Raw genomic sequence first — 19,176 nt, 5'->3', positions numbered from 1 at the left:
TGTGTATGCTGTGTGGTAGTGGTGCACGTGTATATGCTGTGTGGCAGTGGTGCCCGTGTGTATGCTGTGTGGTAGTGGTGCACATGTGTATGCTGTGTGGAGTGATGCACATATCTGCACCCACTTGGACATGCTAGTTCTGTCTTGTGTTTTGCAGCCTCTGCAACCCCATGTCAGAGTGTGGGATTCAGTAAGCCTTTCCACACTACATGTCATTGGACTTGGAACTTTTGAGCGTGGAGTAGGATGCCTGGCTTTTTCAAAAGCAGTAAGTCACAATTACTTTTTAAAAGTAAGCAAGCTAAGCCTGAGTTTGTTTTGTGTATGTGTATAATCTTGTATCTGTCCAAAAACGAGATGCTAGTTATTTTCAGCATAGCTATTGTTATATAGCTAATATTGTAATCTATGTACTAAATTTGATTTAGGTAGGGTCAAGGTATTACATTTAAATTTAATGTGTTTGTCTTAGACATATTCTATTGCTGTGAAGAAACACCATGACCACAACAACTTTTATTTTAAAAAAGAATTTTTTGGGCCTTTCTTATAGTTTCAGAGGTTTAGTTCAGTCTACATGACAAGGCACACAGACAGGCATGGTAGCCAAGAGTTCTACATCTGGTTTCTCAGACAGGGAAAAGAAAGAGACCCTGGGCTTTCCTGGGCTTCTGAAACCTCAGAGTGCACCCCCAGTGACTTGCTTCCACCACCAAAGCCACACCTCCTAATCCTTTCAAATAGTGACTAAGCATTCAAATCTGTGAGTCTCTGGGGGTCGTCCTTATTTAAACCACCACATTGTCTTTGTCCTGAGATAGAATACCAGTGTATGGTGGAAATGGGTAGAAGAACATAGGCATAGTGTTGTACGGCTTGAGATAAACAAGCAGATGTATTTTAATTTCAATTGGAGTCATAGGAAACATCCATCTTACTAGGAAATTCAGACACAACGCTTTATTTCTATAAAATAATTTTTTTGGTGTTAACATGAGAGAAAAGTGACAACCAGACGTTTGTATTCCTTAGCATTCACAAATTATCTTAGTTCTGAATTGATGATACTGTTACTTTAATTTTGTGTATAGTGATTCGGAGAAATGGTTCAGTGGTTAAGGCACTTGCTGCTCTTGCAGAGGACCTGTGTTCAGTCCCCAGCACCCACATGATGGCTCACAACCATCTGTAACTCCAGTTCCAACAGATTCAACACCATCTACTGGCCTCAGTAGGTCCCATATATTCATGCAGTGTACACACACACACACACACACACACATATACAGGCAAAACACATTTAAAAAGTCTTTTTTTTAATTGTGTATAGTGATGCCATTTAAGCTTCAAGGGTTTATTATGAGAAGGAAGTAAGATATTGCTCATCTGAGCATTTAACTTCCTTGAATTAGTGGTTACATTTAGAAAGTATGTAAGAAACCTGTATTTTCACAGTCATATTTAAAATTTTTAAATACTACATTTTCCTGAGCTTCATTTCTACTTCAGAATGTATTTAGCTATTTATAGTTTCCCTTCAGTTCTTACCTGTAGTCACCAGCTGTATTCTGACCTACAGGGATTTTTGGAAGAGACATTAGTAAAGCAGAACATTTAATTGAATTTTCCAGCTTTGCTTGTTTGAAGGCACTGAAGTCTGACAGGTCAGGAGAGGAGAATCTAACAGAACAAAACAGTCTAGCAGCAACTGCTGTCATGGGTTTGGTGTCATTGTTAAACCCTAAGAGTAGTTAGAATGGCTCGTACTCTTCAGCTTTCCTTAATTCTAACAAACACTACTCTCGCTTTAGTGGTTTTAACACATGAGTTACTGTGTTTCTAAAAAAGCATCATTTTTTATAAATAGTACATTCAGTTGTGTCTCAATAGTTTAACAAATTTTTTCATGGTCTCACTATTAGTAGTTTTAATAATGAAATTTCTATTCACATTTACTTTTATTTAGGATTCAGGTGTTCATTTATGCGTTATTGATGACTCCAATGAACATATGCTTACTGTATGGGACTGGCAGAAAAAGTCAAAAGTAGCAGAGATAAAGGTAAATCAAAATGAATTGTGGATATTATCTTTTCGAGTCCATTATTTGACAGGTATTTGAATTTATAGTATATGTGTATCCAGATTATAAGAATAAGTTCACAGTTCATATTTATCAGTTTTTCAATTTGGCAGATATCTGTGATAATGACACTACAGTGAGATAAAACAAAATAGTCCACTTGGAACAGGTTCATATTTCAGAAAACATCATGCTACTGAAATATCAAAGCAGACAGACAGATGTCCATGAGCACCCTGCTTGGCTACTGCCTTATTAATGGGCTTGACATGTCAATCAGCCTCTACTCTAAGGCTTTCTCAATTTACAGGAAAGTTTTACTTAAGAACATGCTTGATATGACGGAAGGCCATATATAAACATACAAGGTTTTGTGTGATGATTCTAGGAAGTGCTAGAGCAATTAGAGGGAATGTAGCATTTATAAGTGCTGTAGAATAGCACAATCCCATTGTGTGGCTCAGGGGCTTGTAAAAAGCTTGTAAGTTAGCATCACAGCTGCATTTACATGGGTCAGAAATGTTCATTTAAGAGTACAGAATGACTTTGATAAGTCCTTAAAGAAGAATGTTTTCAAGGTTGGTGCAATGGTAGAACTGGTCCTGCTCTTTTTTTTTTTTTTTTTTTGGTTTTTCGAGACAGGGTTTCTCTGTGGCTTTGGAGCCTGTCCTGGAACTAGCTCTGTAGACCAGGCTGGTCTCGAACTCACAAAGATCCGCCTGCCTCTGCCTCCCGAGTGCTGGGATTAAAGGCCTGCGCCACCACCGCCCGGCTGGTCCTGTTCTTGTAGAGGACCTGAGATCAACTCCTAGCACCCACATCAGCTACCACCTTGTGACTCCAGCTTCGGGGAGATTAAGCCCGTGGGCACCTATACTTAGGTGGACATACCCACACAGAGACATACATAATTTAAAAGTTAAAAAAGGAAGAATATACATTTTGCTTCAGCTCCTTGTATCTTTAGTTGAGATTACTTTGTATAAATTTCAAGTTTTCAGCCTTTTGCTTTAAAATCTGGGGTTTTGTTGTCTCATATATATTGTACTTGAATATGGCTGTCAGAAAACCTCACAGTTTGAAAAACATAACTGAAGGCATAGATGATCTTTCTGCTATTACCATTTTATATAATTTACATCACTGAAGTGTAGGGAAATGGCAGCAAATTGAAATAGGTGAATTTTTCTCTTTTGTAGTAAGGTCTACCAGGTGAGAGCAGGTTTCTCCCGGCCATGCCTGTGTCACCTTTCTAGAATATGTTGCTAGTACAGAACTCCATTGCAGACCCTCCACTGAGGGCATTACTGTCTGCCTGAAGATACTACACTATGTACCTCCAGCCTAGACTTCCCAGACATCGTATATGATGGCCCCACCCGATATTGCCTCCACCAGAGTTTCATTCTTGTCCTGTCCCTCCTTTCTCATCCAGATTCCCCAAAGTCTTAAATGTCCATTTCCAGAATAGCTGATTGCAAAGCAAGTAAAGCTTGACTTCCAGGTATCTATTCCTGTTTAGGGCAGAAAGGAAAGCCTTCCTAGAAAAGACCCAAGGCATTTTGCCAGGAATGACTTGGTTCTGGGGCTATATCCCTGGCTTCCTCTCCACTGTCTTCCTCCCTAGGTATTGACCTTACGGCTTTCTAATGGGGCTCTCTCTGTTTAAGTCATTAAAGACCTGAGGGAGGCCTGATAATAGCTTTGTACTTTCTATGAGTTAAAGTTCAATGTGGAGTTGCTGCTGGGTGGGCATGTCGGTAGAACCATTTTGGAAAACTATTTTGCCTCTTAAGGCTGAGCATAGGCCTACTTGCTGACACAACCTGATTTTTCCAGAGTATAAACCCAACATAAATAGACTGATGTATTCACTAGAATGCAGATTGCAGTGCTGTTTGCAATAGCTTAAAAAAAAAAAAGTGGAACTACCCTGATCCCAGTTAGCAAGCAATGTGGTCCTTTTTTTTTACTTTTTATTTTTACTTTTCCTCCTTTCCAAGGAATTGTACAGCATTTAGACTGACCGTGACTAGATCTCACAAATGTATTATTGGAAAATGCTGTAAACATGAAAGGAGTGCACTGCTTGCAGTTCCATTTACACCTCTCCTCTGCTTGACCTCCTGTGGACGGGCAGAGGCCAGGTGACTAGAAAGGGTCTGCTCTGTGTTGGCTCTGTTCTTGTGAGCTTTAGGACAGTACACTTTGCTCTTGCATCTTACACTTGTAGTGTGTTTTCCCAAACATATAAGAAGTATGCTATTATTCTTATAAATAAACATAAGAATTGATATAATAGTATAAGGATGTCAAATTTAAGCCTTGATTCTAGAAGCCTGTTGTTAAAATATTTCTGTTACGAAGCCAGGTAGGTGATGGTTGTGCACACCTTTAATCCTAGCACTAGGTAGGCAGAGGCAGGCAGATCTCTGAGTTCAAGACCAGCCTGGTCTACAGAACGAGTTCCAGGATAGCCAGGGCTACACATAGAAAAACCCTGTCTTAGGGTGTGGGGCATTTAGGGAAATATATCTTAGAAGAAAAGGCATTTCCTAAAATATTTTCCCTGTCTTTGTAAGGAGCTATGATTGAATTTTGATAGCAGTAAGGATATATGTTCTTCTAAAAGTGTCATTTTTTTATTTTCACAGACGACAAATGAAGTTGTTTTAGCTGTGGAATTCCACCCAACAGATGCAAATACTATAATTACATGTGGTAAATCTCATATTTTTTTCTGGACCTGGAGTGGCAATTCACTAACAAGAAAACAGGGAATTTTTGGGGTAAGGATCACAATGTTGTAACATCATTGGGTGTGTGTGTGTGTGTGTGTGTGTGTGTGTGTGTGTGTATCATATGATGCTAATTTTTTTTATTGTTGGGTAAACATAAAATCACTATGCCAAAGAGAAAACTGAAAATTCTTATTTTCTTGTAGAAATATGAAAAACCAAAATTCATTCAGTGTTTAGCATTCTTGGGGAATGGAGATGTTCTCACTGGAGACTCAGGTGGAATCATCCTTATCTGGAGCAAAACTACCGTAGAGCCCCCACCTGGGAAAGGACCTAAAGGTATATTATTCTCGTGTTAAACGTGCTGCATAGTTCATGCCTAGTGCTGTGGCAGGTCATGTGTCCGCCGTCCTGTCCTGCCCAGCCCCTTACCCGGCCAGGAGAGAAAGTCTGAACTGGAATAATGTGAGCATTACCAACATTCCTGTTATTTTTAATGTTCTTCATAAGATACTTTCTAATGTGCTTGTTTATTATACATATATAATCTACATATAAACAACAGACAACCTTGATTTTACTTTACTATGGTCTCCATGGGGAACCATGAAACTCTCCACCTATTTTTTATGGGTTGTTGTTGTTGGAGGACAGGGTCTCACTGTGTAGCTCTTGACTGTCCTGGAATTCACAGAGATCCACTGCCTCTGCCTCTGCCTCCTAAGTGTAGGGAATAAAAGTATGCACCATCATGCCTGGCTATTTTGGTAATACCTTTCTCTCTGTGTGTGTGCATGCGTGTTTCAAAACAGTGTTTCTCTGTGTAGCCCTGGCTGTCCTGGAATTCATTCTTGACCAGGCTGGTTTTCAAGTCAAAAGATCCACCTGCCTCTGCCTCCTGAGTGCTAGAATTAAAGGTGTGAGCCACCACATCTGACTATTTTTGTAATTTCTTATGTGCTACTTTCAGACTGCACAAACAAGGAAGGAGACTTAAATGTGCAGCTGCTCGCAGTGTTCATGCTCTCTTCCTTTCTCTGTTGCTGACCTAAAGGCAATCAGCAGTGCTCAAAAAAGTCACATTTTTTTAGGTGTCCTGTCTCTCCTGGGTACCTAGATGCAATCAGAGTAAGTAAGTAAGATAAGATAAGTAAATCGTGAGGACAGGCATCCACTGAACATGTCGTGAAGTTAGTTTAGGTGGAGGCAATTGATTAACAGGCCTTGCCTTTCTCTGTGCCAGTGTGCCTTCTCATTATATATTACCACTAATGCACTCACACTTAGAGGCCTTTTCAGAATCAGCTGTGACTGAAAATTTTTTAAGGCTGCCCAAACCTAGTTCATTTTCGCTAATTTTACAAACTTATTGACAGACTTAGTAGAAAAGTGAGTTAAAAACTGTCTCAGTAAGAGTCTGGTCAGTGCATAGTTCACATGCATCAAGTGTGCTCCTCTAAAGAGTGTAACGTTCACTAATCCAGATTTAGCACCTGTTGGCGCCTCCCAGAAAGGAGCCTGCTCCAATTAGTAGCACGCTCATCTCTCTAGGTGTCTCTATTCTAGGTAATTTATTGAAATAATGTGAAATGTGTGGCTTTGTATAACTACTTTCTTTTTTGTTTGTTTGTTTGGTTTTTTGTTTTTGTCTGTTTGTTTTTCAAGACAGGGTTTCTCTGTAGCTTTGGAGCCTGTCCTAGAACTCACTCTGTAGACCAGACTGGCCTCGAACTCACAGAAATCTGACTGCCTTTGCCTCCTGAGTACTGGGATTAAAGGCGTGCACTATTGTAAGAGAGGGGGGCCCTTTGTTTGTCCTGGCTTCCCATGTTTTGCTTATTCATTCATCAGCTGGTATACAATTTTAGAAAATAAATGGTTTTAAAACTTTCATCCCCTTTTCTCACAAGTTCTATGGCTTTTTGTTGACTTCAGCCATGTTTAAACAAGGCTCTGGCTGCCATTATGAACCTGTTAACTAATTTTCGAGGGCATTGTCTTCCAAAAGCCGTCCTCCTGCCTCACTAGCCTCACTTGATTGACAGAGGCCTCAGATTAAGCATCATGGGCCCCGGTTGGGTGACATCATTTCTTCTCTAGCTTCCTATTTCTCAACAGATTAAAAGGAGTGATTAGATTATTAGTGACTGCTATGTACTGAGCTAACAAAGACTTTTTTTTTTTTTTTTCAAGTCTCCAGAAGTGGAAGACTTGGGTCCTGCCTGGTCACAGCTTTATTATTAGATAGCTGATATTATCTATGTATAACTCTCATACTTCTGCCCTTACTCTACAGTCAGAAGAATGACAGCACCCTAATATTTCACAACACTATCATAAGAGATGACAGTGAAGTTTGCAGCTGCATTCTGTAAGAAAATAATTTTTAGACTCCATAAGTATCGACATAAATGTGAAGGATTATTTTCAGCCTTAAGCTTCTCTCCCTGCTGTGATTCAGTAACTTGCTGAGAATTGGTTTTTGATTATGAAGCTATGGGCATTCTGAGTATTCATCCTGTAGCTCTGCTGAAGCTTTTTCCAGAAAGACACTAAAGTTTAATGTGTTGTTATGCCAGGCGCTGGTGGCGCACGCCTTTAATCCCAGCACTCAGGAAACAGAGGCAGCCGGATCTTTGTGAGTTTGGGCCTGTCTGATCCACAGCACTAGTTCAGGGCAGCTAGGGCTGTTAGACAGAGAAACCCTATCAAGTGTTATTACTGTTGTTCTTTTTTTCCCATTACTGTATTAGGTGTCTATCAGATCAGCAGACAAATCAAAGCTCATGACGGCAGTGTGTTCACACTTTGTCAGATGCGGAGTGGAATGTTATTGACCGGAGGAGGGAAGGACAGAAAAATAGTTCTGTGGGATCATGATCTCAACCCTGAAAGAGAGATCGAGGTGAGACGGCAACGGAGCACTAAAATCATTAAATAGTGGAGCTTCTCCTCGGGCATTTTGTCCCATTTTGAGATAGCTTTTCTGAGAAACTGATACAGTCCTTACCATTCCTTCCCCTCTCCCAGAGGAGAGAGTTTGCTATGCCACAGAGTAATCTCTTTCAAACAAAATAATTTGGAGTTTTTGAGAGCTTTCATTGTTTATTTTGCAGTGCAAGAAATTGAACTCGGGGCCTGACCCAGGCTAGGCAAACACTATGAGCAGAGGCATTTGGTGCCCCTTCATGAAGAAATGCACCGTATCAGAGTCATTCTGTGAGATCATTGTAGTCATTGGTGTAAAAATCACTATTATATCACATAGAGTAGAAGTGAAATGGATCTCACAAATAGGCCTATGGATGGCCTTTAAAATACTTTACAATGCAGTCATCCTTTCTGCATCTGTAGGGGAGCAGTTTCTGCTCTCCCCACGGAATCCAGACATCTGTGGGTACTCAGGTCCCTTACGTAATGCAGTCAAGTGTTTTGTGTACTTGCACTTTAGTTACCTGTATGTTGCTTACCATATCTGATACAGTATGAATGCTGTCAGAATGTTTTCCTGAGTGGTACAGGAAGTAATGATGGATGATGGTGCATATTCAGTACAGACAGGTTTTTTTTCACTCTGATATTTTCAATCCATAGTTGATTGAATCCTTGGACTGTGACTCTACAGATAAAAAGACCAACTGTGTTTTTGATTTACTAAGATTTTTCTATTTTGGTCATTTTGACAATCAAGAATGAATACCCAGAAGAACATAAAGCAAAACTTAGGCTATCTTCTTTACAAGCTTCAGTAGAGCTTACTCGTCTCCCCACACTTCTAACCCTTAACTCTTGGAATCGTATGGAATATATATTAAATTTTACTGAGGTGAAATGAGATCAAGGTGAGAAACTGCAGGAGACCTTGTACTACAAAGATAATTACTATAAATGAGGCAAAGATGTTGATAATATAACTTCTGTGTAATAAAAATAATTGAACATTAAATTACAATATGATGAGACTTCCACATTGTTTCAGATTTAGTCTGTCTTTATTGCCCTATAACTGCATCCAGCTGTGAACATAGCACTACTCAGGTAGTAATGATCGCATGTTCCTCTGCTTACGGTAACTGCACACATTCATATGTTCCAGGTTCCTGATCAGTATGGCACAATTAGAGCTGTTGCAGAAGGAAAGGCAGAACAAGTTCTAGTAGGTACATCACGAAACTTTATTTTACGGGGAACGTTTAACGATGGCTTCCAAATAGAAGTGCAGGTAAGCTCTGCGGGGCCAGCGGTTTCTGTTATTTTTTGGTGACACCCACTGGTTCTTACAACAAGTTTTTTCATTTTCAGGGTCATACAGATGAACTGTGGGGCCTTGCAACACATCCCTTCAAAGATTTGCTCTTGACATGTGCTCAGGACAGGCAGGTGTGCATGTGGAACTCAGTGGAGCACAGGCTGGAGTGGACCAGGCTTGTGGATGTGAGTGGATAATTTCCCGTGCAAACTCCTCCCACTGGCAGTTGAAACAACAAAGGAAAAAAGGATTACGTATTGATTTAAACTTGTATTTGGCAAAGGCTTAGACTAAGAGGGAAATGTTTGGTCTTAAGTTATAATGTGATTCTACATTGAAGAAGCAAGATAGCCGTGTACACTCCCAATTTTTCTTTCAGTGTCAGTGGTAAAAGTAGATGATTTCATGTATTTGTGGAGCATTAATTATGAGATATTCGGGCCTCTGTGGTGTTGCACTTGGTTTCAATAAATGCTGTAACAGACACTTTCTTCTTTATGAGTGATCTTATATTTTCTCTCTACTGTGTCCCTTTCTAACCTGAAAGAAATACATGAGGGCTTTTTGTCTTTGGGGGTTCAGGGTTGAGACAGGTTTCTCTGTGTAGCTTTGGCTGTTCTGGACCTTGCTCTGTAGACCAGGCTGACCTCAAACCCATATCTCTGCCTCTGCCTCCCCATGCTAGGATTAAAGTCATGTGCTGCTATAAGCGGAGACTGCTCATTTGTTTCCCTTGGCTCTAGGGAGTCGTTCTCCTATTCCCTCTGTCTTTGTCAGTGTTCTATTACTGTGAATAGACATCATGAACGTGGCAACTCTTAGAAAGGAAAACATTTACTTGGGACTGGGTTGCAGTTTCAGAGGTATAGTTGATTATCAACATGGTGGGACATGGTGCTGGAGGAACTGAGAGTTCTACATCTTGATCCACAGGCAATAGAGAGTAAACTGTGTCCCATACTGGGTATAGCTTGAGCTTATGAGACCCCAAAACCCACCCCACGGTGACACACTTCCTCCAACAAGCCCCCCCCAATAGTGCCAATCCCTGTGGGTCAAGCATTCAAACACATAAGTCTATGAGGGCATACCTATTCAAACCACACCCTCAACGGCTGTCCTCTTCTCCTCTAGGAACCAGGACATTGTGCAGATTTTCATCCAAGTGGTACAGTGGTGGCCATCGGAACACACTCAGGCAGGTAGGGTGAACTGAGTGATCTGAACTTGTGGGCTGTTTGAGTTATTGTTAAGTGTTCTGAGTCTCATCTGGGAATTCATCTCCTATATAACACACTTACCTCTTGGTGTACTCAGTAACCCTTTACTGAACACTAAATTAAAGGTAAGGGTGGAGGGGCTTGAAAATCACCAAAACACAGTTTGAGTGAATAAAGGATGTATGGGGGTCAAGTATGCACTCACACATGGCCCTAGTTTTTTCATTGTTTTAATTGATTAGCTAGGAGATGGCTCAGCAGATAAGGTGCTTGTCACCAACTCATGAACATTGTCCTCTGACTGCCACATGTATGCCATGGCACCTGCGCTACCCTCCAGTCCGTCCTGTCATTGCTCCCCCCAGCCCACTGAAGTCACTTTCTAATATTTATGAAGTTGTGAAGTCACTCGGTCTTAGTGACTTAGCTAAAGTTAAGGCAATTATTACTTCCTGGAGTTGTGAGTAGAAAACACGTGACTGAGAGAACTGTAGTAAGTGACTACATATATAGTGTTGGCAGTTAGTCTGTGGTGTCTGGTATGGAGCTGGAGACTACATAGAATCTAGGGCAGATGCAGTTTTCATTGCTCACTTTAGGTATAACTTTGTGTTAGGTTTCACAATTGTTTCTGTGCTTTTGATTCATGGACCTTCCATTTGTTCTTATTTTTTTCCTCTGGTCTGTGAACACTTAATTGTCTAAAAGTAAGAAGATACTATTATAGCCATTCAGATTATAAATTGCTTCTCTTCTATACCTGGGGAAAAGTCACATTCAGGGCTAAGAAACTTGTCCAAATTGTGCATGAGCCAGAAAAATGACTGGTAAAATGTTTAAAGATGTGTCTGGGTCCATTTATAGATTTCTTAATCATGTCACCAAGCAATAAATTCACTGGTGACTCGGAGTTATCAATCTGCATTAGTGCTGCATTAGGAAAGAAATCAAAGCACTTCTCTTGGAGTGATGTAACCAGGAGTGAGCTTGATTGAGTCCTCTATTTCCATCCCTGTGTCTGTCTTCTCTCTGTGGCTTATGGGTTCTGGCCAGCTGTAAACAGCCTATTATATGAGTCTGGATCTGTGTCCCTGTGCTTGCCTGATGTCTATCTTGTCTGGTCCCTAACAAAGGGCTTTTGCTTTGTATGTATTGAGTAGCTCAGAAAGAATGTATCACTTGAGAAGGAATGAAGCATCAGTGCACATATTTATTGCATAAGTTCATGTGCATCCTGTTTGCTGTTTGGCTAATGATTAGCATAACACACACACAGACACACATATGTTTTTCTGGGCTCAGCATGTGGAAAAGATCAAAGCTGTGCATTAGCTTAGATAGATTACATGGAAAGTCCAAGGCAAGTTACATTGTTCTTTTAAAGGCAGCTTAAACAGGCTGACTAGGTAGCAGTATTAAGTCTTAAGTGACCTCAAGGTATGTTATTAACGCAGCTGTGAGGTCCAGCAATAATTCTAGTAAGAGATGTTTTGATAATATCTCCACATATAATCTCAAGAGCAAATAAATTATCAGTGATAAAATTGTCATTTTAAAAGAGTATATCGTGTGTGTGATGCCTGGGGATTGAACCCAGGGCCTTGTGTGCTAGACAAATGCTCTACAACTGCCCAAAGACTGTATTGTATCATTTTTAAAGGGGAAAAAATGAGTGCATAGCCATAAGTGGGCTTAATTAACACTGCTCAGCTTCATTGAGACATGATCTACCATAAAATTCACCTAAGTTTATTATCTAATGATTTTAGTACATACATAAAGCTGTGTAGCATAATTTCAGACTCTTTTCATTAGCCTAGAAAAAATTCTTTACTAACAGATGGCATTTCCTTTAGACCCGCCTACTGGCCTTTTCAACTATAGGCAGCTAATCAACCTTTTCCTATAGGGTTGCCAGTTCTGGACACTTCATATGAATGGAATCACAAAGGCATGCCTTGGTGACTGGCTTCTTTCAATTGAAGTAGTAAACGTATAGTAGTACTTCATTCCTTTTTATGACCAGATAGGATTTCATTATGTGGATACACTATCTTAGGAAACCAACGACTGTTTGGCTTTCCACCTTTAGCGATGGAATGATTCTGCTACAAACATTCTTGTACAAGGTTTGGTGTAGGAGTATGTTTTCAGTTGTCTTGGATGTCAGTAGACTGGCCAGGTTATATAATTCTGCCTAGTGTTTTGACCAAATTTTGTACATCAGCTGTACCATTTGCAATCCTGCCAGCACCTTAAAAGGGCTCCAGTTTCTCCACATCTTTGCAGCGACTCCTTCCTCACCTGTGTTGTGGTCACCAGGGTGTGAAGTAACTGTCGGCGTGGTCTGCATTGGCACCAGCCATGTAGTTGTCATTCTACAAATCGTATATTCACATCCTGTTCCACAGCTGAGTTACTGAATTGTAAGGAGTTCTTAATCAGATAAATGATCGGCTGAATTAGACTTTTCTTCTCTTCTTGGCTTCACATTTTCAATTTTTTGAGACAGGGTTTCTCTGTGTAGCCTTGGCTGACTCAGAGATCTGCCTGCCTCTGTCTCCTGGGTGTTGGGAATAAAGGCATTTGTCACTTTTTCTTTTTTTCTTTCATCTTTTGACTTTACATTTTTCTAATTACAAAAATAACTTTACTTTTAGTTTTTATTTTCATGCATGTATATGTCTACCTGTATTCCAGAAGAGGGTGTCAGGTCCCCTGTAGCTGTGTAACAAGTGATTGTGAGCTACCCAGCATGGAAGAGTAACAAGTACCCTTCACTACTCAACTGGCTCTCTAGCCCATGCCTGTGTTTATAACTAGAGGACTGCAAAAAACAAGCAAACAAACAAAAAAAAAAGAGCAAGGCCCATAGGACACACTTTTTTTTTCCAGAACATACTATCATGGGTGTATATTTTTTAAAAGAAATGAGATAAATTTATTTAAGGACATCGAGGTAGTTCTACCTCTAAATTGTCTGTGCATAAGTCATATACCCAAGCATGATGCCACATGGCTGTGATCCCAGCAGTTGAGGGAAGGTAGGAGGATCAGGAGTTCAAGGTCAGCCTCGCAGTCATTCTGAGCTACATGAGACTTGACTCCCACCCCCAAAAAAGTCCATCATGATAAAGAGTGGTGCTGCACGTTTTGGTGCTTGGTTTAGAAAACCCAATAGACCCGTTAGGCCGCATAGAGCCTCATAGTGATGGCATGTTGCTCCCAAATAGAAGCTTTGTTTTAATATATACACCCAAAATGACAAGTGACTAAATACAATATGAAAACTCAAATTTTGTTTGTAGAAAATTCCCTTTGCTAAGAAGATCCTAGCCACAGCAGCATCTTCTGAAAGAAGAACACAGTCCATGCAGGGAAAAGGGTGGAGCACCCCAGTATCCCCACACATTAACAACCTCATTGACTTACTATTAAAGATTGTTTGCCAGGCTGGAAGGAGGACTCAATAGATAATGCTCTTGATGTGTAGGTATTGACTGGAATTTGGATCCTCAGAATCCACATGAAAGTTAGGCAGGTGTGGCATGTAGCTTTTGATCTCAGCATCAGCTTAGGACTTCCACACACATGAAAATAAAAATACAAAATAAAATTTCATTCCAAAAATAGAAGAATCAATTTGCTGTGTATTTAAAGAAATATAAAAAAATACACAAGAGTTTGTCTTTTGTTTTCAAATAGCTGTTCTCTATAATAGTGTAGGTTTCTATACGTGAGAACATGATCTGGGCTTTGTTGCTTGCTAAGGTTGCTTCTAAACAGATAAAAGATTCTATGTAGTTTTCCTAAGAAAATTAAAGTGATTTAGAAACAGTCTTAATATTAGTTAAGAGTTTGCCAACTTTAACATTAATAATTTTAAATATAAGAATATAATGAATTTTTCATAATCATATTAAAACTTGAAGCCTGATATTCACACTAACTCTGTATGCCAAGATCCAGTTAGTCTTAGTTGTCATGTCATCTTGTTTTCTTTTTGAAAAGGCAGTTCTCAGTGCTTATAGTGGTGGCCTGAAGATTGATCAGCAACAGTTCAAAACAAACCTACAGTGTGGGCACTGTCAGCTGCACCAACATATGTTCAGTAAACATGGGCCATATGGCCTCAATGTGCCAGCTTCCTACTGATTGGCCTTTAAACTCATGTGTATAGAGGCTGTTAAATGACAGTTTTTGAGTTAAATTGGCTACCTAGAAATTCCAGCCCATCATTCACAAAATTGATAAAATTTATTCATGAATGTATCTCTGTTCCGTCCACCTCCCCAGCTGTGCCGCTGTTATCCCTCCTAACCTCCATCAGTGTTGACCACATCTTCCTTACAGGTTCTTCTGTGCCTGCTGTCATTCATTTCCTCCTGTGAGCTCTTGTCTGCCAACCATTCCTGAGGTTACCATTTAGTCATTTCTTTTTTCCACTTCTCCATTTGCTGTCTTTCAGCTCTGGTATAATCTTTAAAAACCTTGACCCTGTCGTTTTATTTTTCTGTCTAAACAGTGCCTAACTGAGGTACAGTTTGACACATTCATTGAATTCTGAAGTAGAATTGAAAACACAACCAGATCCATGTCTACCTAGCAGGATTATATTTAAATACAATCTTGATTAGACTATAGAAGCACAGTCTTAATTAAAGGTTAATACTGAAATTTTTAAGTTAAAAATGTAGAAAAGGGGGCTCATTTGCTAAGAGCACTGGTTGTTCTTCAGAGGACCTGGGTTCAATTCCCATGCCCACATAGCAGAAACTGTAACTCCAGTTCCAGGGGATCCAACACCCTCTCACAGACAAACATGTAGGCCAAATACCAATTCAGATAAAAATAAAATAAAAAAAAATGTAGAAAAAGACCTCTACCTTTTCCTATAAATGTTTATGTCTGAAGGCAGTTTTTATTTTTCCCTTCTTTCCTTCCTAAACAGGTGGTTTGTTCTGGATGCAGAAACAAGAGATCTCGTGTCCATCCACACCGATGGGAACGAGCAGCTCTCCGTGATGCGCTACTCAGTAGGTGGGCAGTCCTTCCCTCCCCTTTGATATGCACTGCTGACATCACATTTACTTGTTGATGACGTTCACTCCCTCTCTCAAGAGTTGTGACATTCCCCTGAACATCAGGTTAATTCCACTACTGGAAACTATAAGAAACCTGAACAACTAGACAGCATCATGAAGATTAAGCAAGCATGCATTTAGAATGAACTATCACAGCTGCAGTAACTGTTAGAAACAGTACAACCAATCATACTATATACACCAGAATCTTTATATATTAAGCTGAATGTAGTAGTACGTTCTTGTTGGGACTGCCCAACCTTAAATAATGACACAGAAACGTATTAATTATGAAATCTTGGCCTTTAGCTTAGGCTTGTTCCCCACTAACTCTTATAACTTAATTTAACCTGTTTCTATTCATCTATGTTCTGACACGTGGCTTTTTACTTTTCTTGGATTCTGTATGTCCGACTCCTTCTAGGTTTCTCTTTGCTGACATCTCTCACATACTCTGCTTCATTTCCTCTGTCTCCCCAGAAGTCCTGCCATTTTCTCATTCTAGCTATTGGCCGTTCAGCTTTTTATTAAACTAATCACAGCAATACATCTTCACACCATATACAAATATCCCTCAACAGCTATGTTACATCTAATTAGCAACCTTTCCTTTGTGTATAAAAAGATATGAACAGTGGAGAATGGAGTTCAGTAGTAGAATTCCTTGGGTTCAATCCTTGGCGCTGCCAAAAAATTGGTAGAAGAAATAGCCAGAATGCACACCAATACTGTTTCTCTAGTTAGCGTTGCTTTGAGTTCTATCATCATAATTGTTTGTTACGTGATAAAATACTTAGCAATTCACTGTAAAAAAATTTTCTGTAATTCATTCACCTTTGAGTAGCTCTTTGTATTTTATTCAGAATGTTTCACAATATTCCAGTTACTTTATTGTTGTTGTTACTGTTTATGTAGTTTGATTTATATTATTCTTTTCTAGAATTAGTCTCACTTTTTTTGAGGCCTACTCTTTCCCAAGCTGGCCTGAAATTCACAATTCTCCTGCCTCTTGGAAGAACTGGGATTATAGGAATGCAGACCTGGAATTTCTTAACATTTGAACATTTTTGGGTTGGTGGGGGTTTTTTGTTTGGTTGGTTGTTTTGGGTTGAAACCAGGCCTCCATGTACATGATAGGCAAACACATCAAGGAGCTGCTTCTTTGGCCCAGAAAGTATATTCTCATAGCTGTTGAATCAGGAGTAAAGAAAAAAGTGTTTGATTGATTCTTTGTTGTTTCAAAAGAAGCACAGAGGGGGCTGGAGAGATGGCTCAGAGGTTAAGAGCATTGCCTGCTCTGCCAAAGGTCCTGAGTTCAATTCTCAGCAACCACATAGTGGCTCACAACCATCTGTAATGGGGTCTGGTGCCCTCTTCTGGCCTGTAGGCATACACACAGACAGAATATTGTATACATAATAAAAAAATAAATATTAAAAAAAAAAGCACAGAATATGGGGAGAAAATGCATGTTTACCAAGATGCAAAATCCTAGAAAAAAATCAGTTTGATTTCTATTGTTTTAGGTGTTGGTTTTTTACATGTATTATATGTGCACATGTGTCAGAGAACAACTTTTGTAAGTTAGTTCTATCCTTCTACTACATGGTTCCTAGGATGGAAGACAAGTTGTCAAGCGTGGCAGTGTATACCTTTCCCTTCCAACCCATCCTGCCTGCCCCAGAAGAGTCATTTCGAAGCAGCAGAGTTTCCTGTATTCATTTATTTATTTATTTATTTATTTATTTATTTATTTGGTTTTTTGAGACAGGGTTTCTCTGTGGCTTTGGAGCCTGTCCTGGAACTAGCTCTGTAGACCAGGCTGGTCTCGAACTCACAGAGATCCGCCTGCCTCTGTCTCCCGAGTGCTGGGATTAAAGGCGTGCGCCACCACCGCCCGGCTGAGATCTAACACTTTTTATAGAATCAATAAGGCAGCAATACACGCAGACATTTTTCCATTAAACACCTTTTTTGTTTAATTCTAGATGGTACTCTCCTGGCTGTAGGATCTCATGACAACTTTATTTACCTCTACTCAGTCTCAGAAAATGCAAGAAAATACAGCAGATATGGAAAGTGCACTGTAAGTAGCAAAGTAGAATGACCTAAATTAGAAAGTAATTGAGAAATTGTATTCTGTTAAAAAGAGAATTAAGTGTTCACTTTGATGTAACTTGTTTTCTCCTGTTATTTGCTGTCAACTCTAATCTATTTCTGTGAAAACTGAGATTCCATGTATCAGAAAGCATGGGTCCCTTGCCTTGGTCCCCAGTACCTTATAAACTTGCTATTGTGACACACTCTTGGCACATGGAGGCAAGAGGATCAGTATTCGGGGTCATCCTCAGCTACCTAATAAGTTTGACACCAACCTAGGATACATGAGGCTCTATCTCAAATTTTAAAAAAAAAAAAAAAAAAAAAAAGGGGGGGGAAACCTGGAGAGGTGTCTCAGTAGAAAGGAGCATGCTCTTGCAGAAGACCTAGTTTGGTTGTCAGCACCCACATTGAGCTGCTCTCATCCACCTGTAACTCCCGCTCCAGGGGATTCAGTATTTCTGACCTCTGTGGACACTGTACATACCCATACACATAATTAAATAAATTTTTAAAAAGAAAATTGTAATTACTGGTCTGTAGACCACAGCTGTGTGTTCTGGAAAGGTATCTACCCCTTACATGGGAGCTCAGTATTTGCCTCTCTAATTAGTATGAAGGCAGTTTGTTCAGGCTATTTTTATGGGAGATTGTGTTTGTTTGATAAAAGATATTTCTGCATAGCCCTGACTGCCCTTGAACTTGCTGTGTAGACAGGGCAAGCCTCAAACACACAGAGATGTGTCCTGCCTCTGCCTCCAGAGGGCTAGTATTAAGGTGTGTGTCACCACACCTAGCTGTGGGAAACCTTTTAGCTCAGTGTCCCTGTTTCTAACCATCTCCAATATCCCTACAATATCCTATATCACCTGTCTGCTTCTAAAATGGAATAATTTCAGAGATATCTGCATTTAAGGAAGTTAGCAGAAACATATTTCCTGAGATTTGTTTACCCATTTTTTAAGGTAATAGGTTATCTTTATAATATGAAAATTAAATTCTATAAACAAGCTACATACTGTTTGGTAGGGTACTCAGCTCTAACTAGAGAAATTGCTTAGGCACCAGGAATATCTGGAAAATGTGTTTCTTTTTCTCAAAAAGTACAGTTGCCAGGCATATTAACACACATTTGTAATCCCAGTCCCAGCACTCAAGAGACAGAGATGCAAGAATCATTGCAAGTTCCAGGCAGCCAGGGTACTCAGAAATAGCAAAAGCCAAAAAGAAAAAGATAAAAACACCAACAATTACTTATAACTGAAGGGGGGGGGGCTGTAGCTCAGTAGTAGAGTACTTGCCAGAATGTCTGAGGCCCTAGGTTCAATCCCACACAGGAGAAGGAATGCAGATTATAGCCTTGGTGGTTCCAGACACACAAACTGATCCCAGCTCCTGGCCTGAACTTCACGCACTGCTTCTACACTAATAGGACCTTGAGCAGGTTGTGCTAGCCTTCTGCTTCCGTCTTCTCACCTACAAAGTGAGGGTGGTAGTAGTTTCCACTTCACACAATTAAAAGACGCTCATGCAGGGCTGAGGACATGGCTGAGGAAATACGAGTGTTTACCGTGCAAGCATGAGGACTGAGAGTGAATTACGAGCACCCACATAAAAAGCTGGGCATGGATATGCATGCCTGTAATCCAGTGCTGTGGGGTGGAGACTGGAGGATCACTGTGATTACTGACTGCCAGCC

The 19,176-nt window shown here is 40.0% G+C and overlaps 1 protein-coding gene across 6 annotated transcripts in view; it reads left to right on the top strand.

Annotated features, from left to right (window-relative positions):
* The window catches only part of Eml4 (echinoderm microtubule associated protein like 4), a 117,957-nt gene that overhangs the window by 86,297 nt on the left and 12,484 nt on the right, over nt 1-19,176 (top strand). For all 6 annotated transcript variants that reach the window (XM_005360748.3, XM_026785909.1, XM_013351354.2 and 3 more), the window contains 10 exons: nt 158-268; nt 1,967-2,062; nt 4,738-4,872; nt 5,028-5,163; nt 7,578-7,729; nt 8,921-9,046; nt 9,127-9,258; nt 10,208-10,275; nt 15,245-15,333; nt 17,366-17,463. In XM_005360748.3, coding sequence (XP_005360805.1) covers nt 158-268; nt 1,967-2,062; nt 4,738-4,872; nt 5,028-5,163; nt 7,578-7,729; nt 8,921-9,046; nt 9,127-9,258; nt 10,208-10,275; nt 15,245-15,333; nt 17,366-17,463 — 1,143 coding nt within the window. The remainder of the gene's footprint in view (nt 1-157; nt 269-1,966; nt 2,063-4,737; nt 4,873-5,027; nt 5,164-7,577; nt 7,730-8,920; nt 9,047-9,126; nt 9,259-10,207; nt 10,276-15,244; nt 15,334-17,365; nt 17,464-19,176) is intronic.

Source organism: Microtus ochrogaster, linkage group LG3 (genome assembly GCF_000317375.1).
Source record: "Microtus ochrogaster isolate Prairie Vole_2 linkage group LG3, MicOch1.0, whole genome shotgun sequence".
Lineage (NCBI taxonomy): Eukaryota > Metazoa > Chordata > Mammalia > Rodentia > Cricetidae > Microtus > Microtus ochrogaster.
This window is presented reverse-complemented; position numbering and strand designations above follow the sequence as displayed.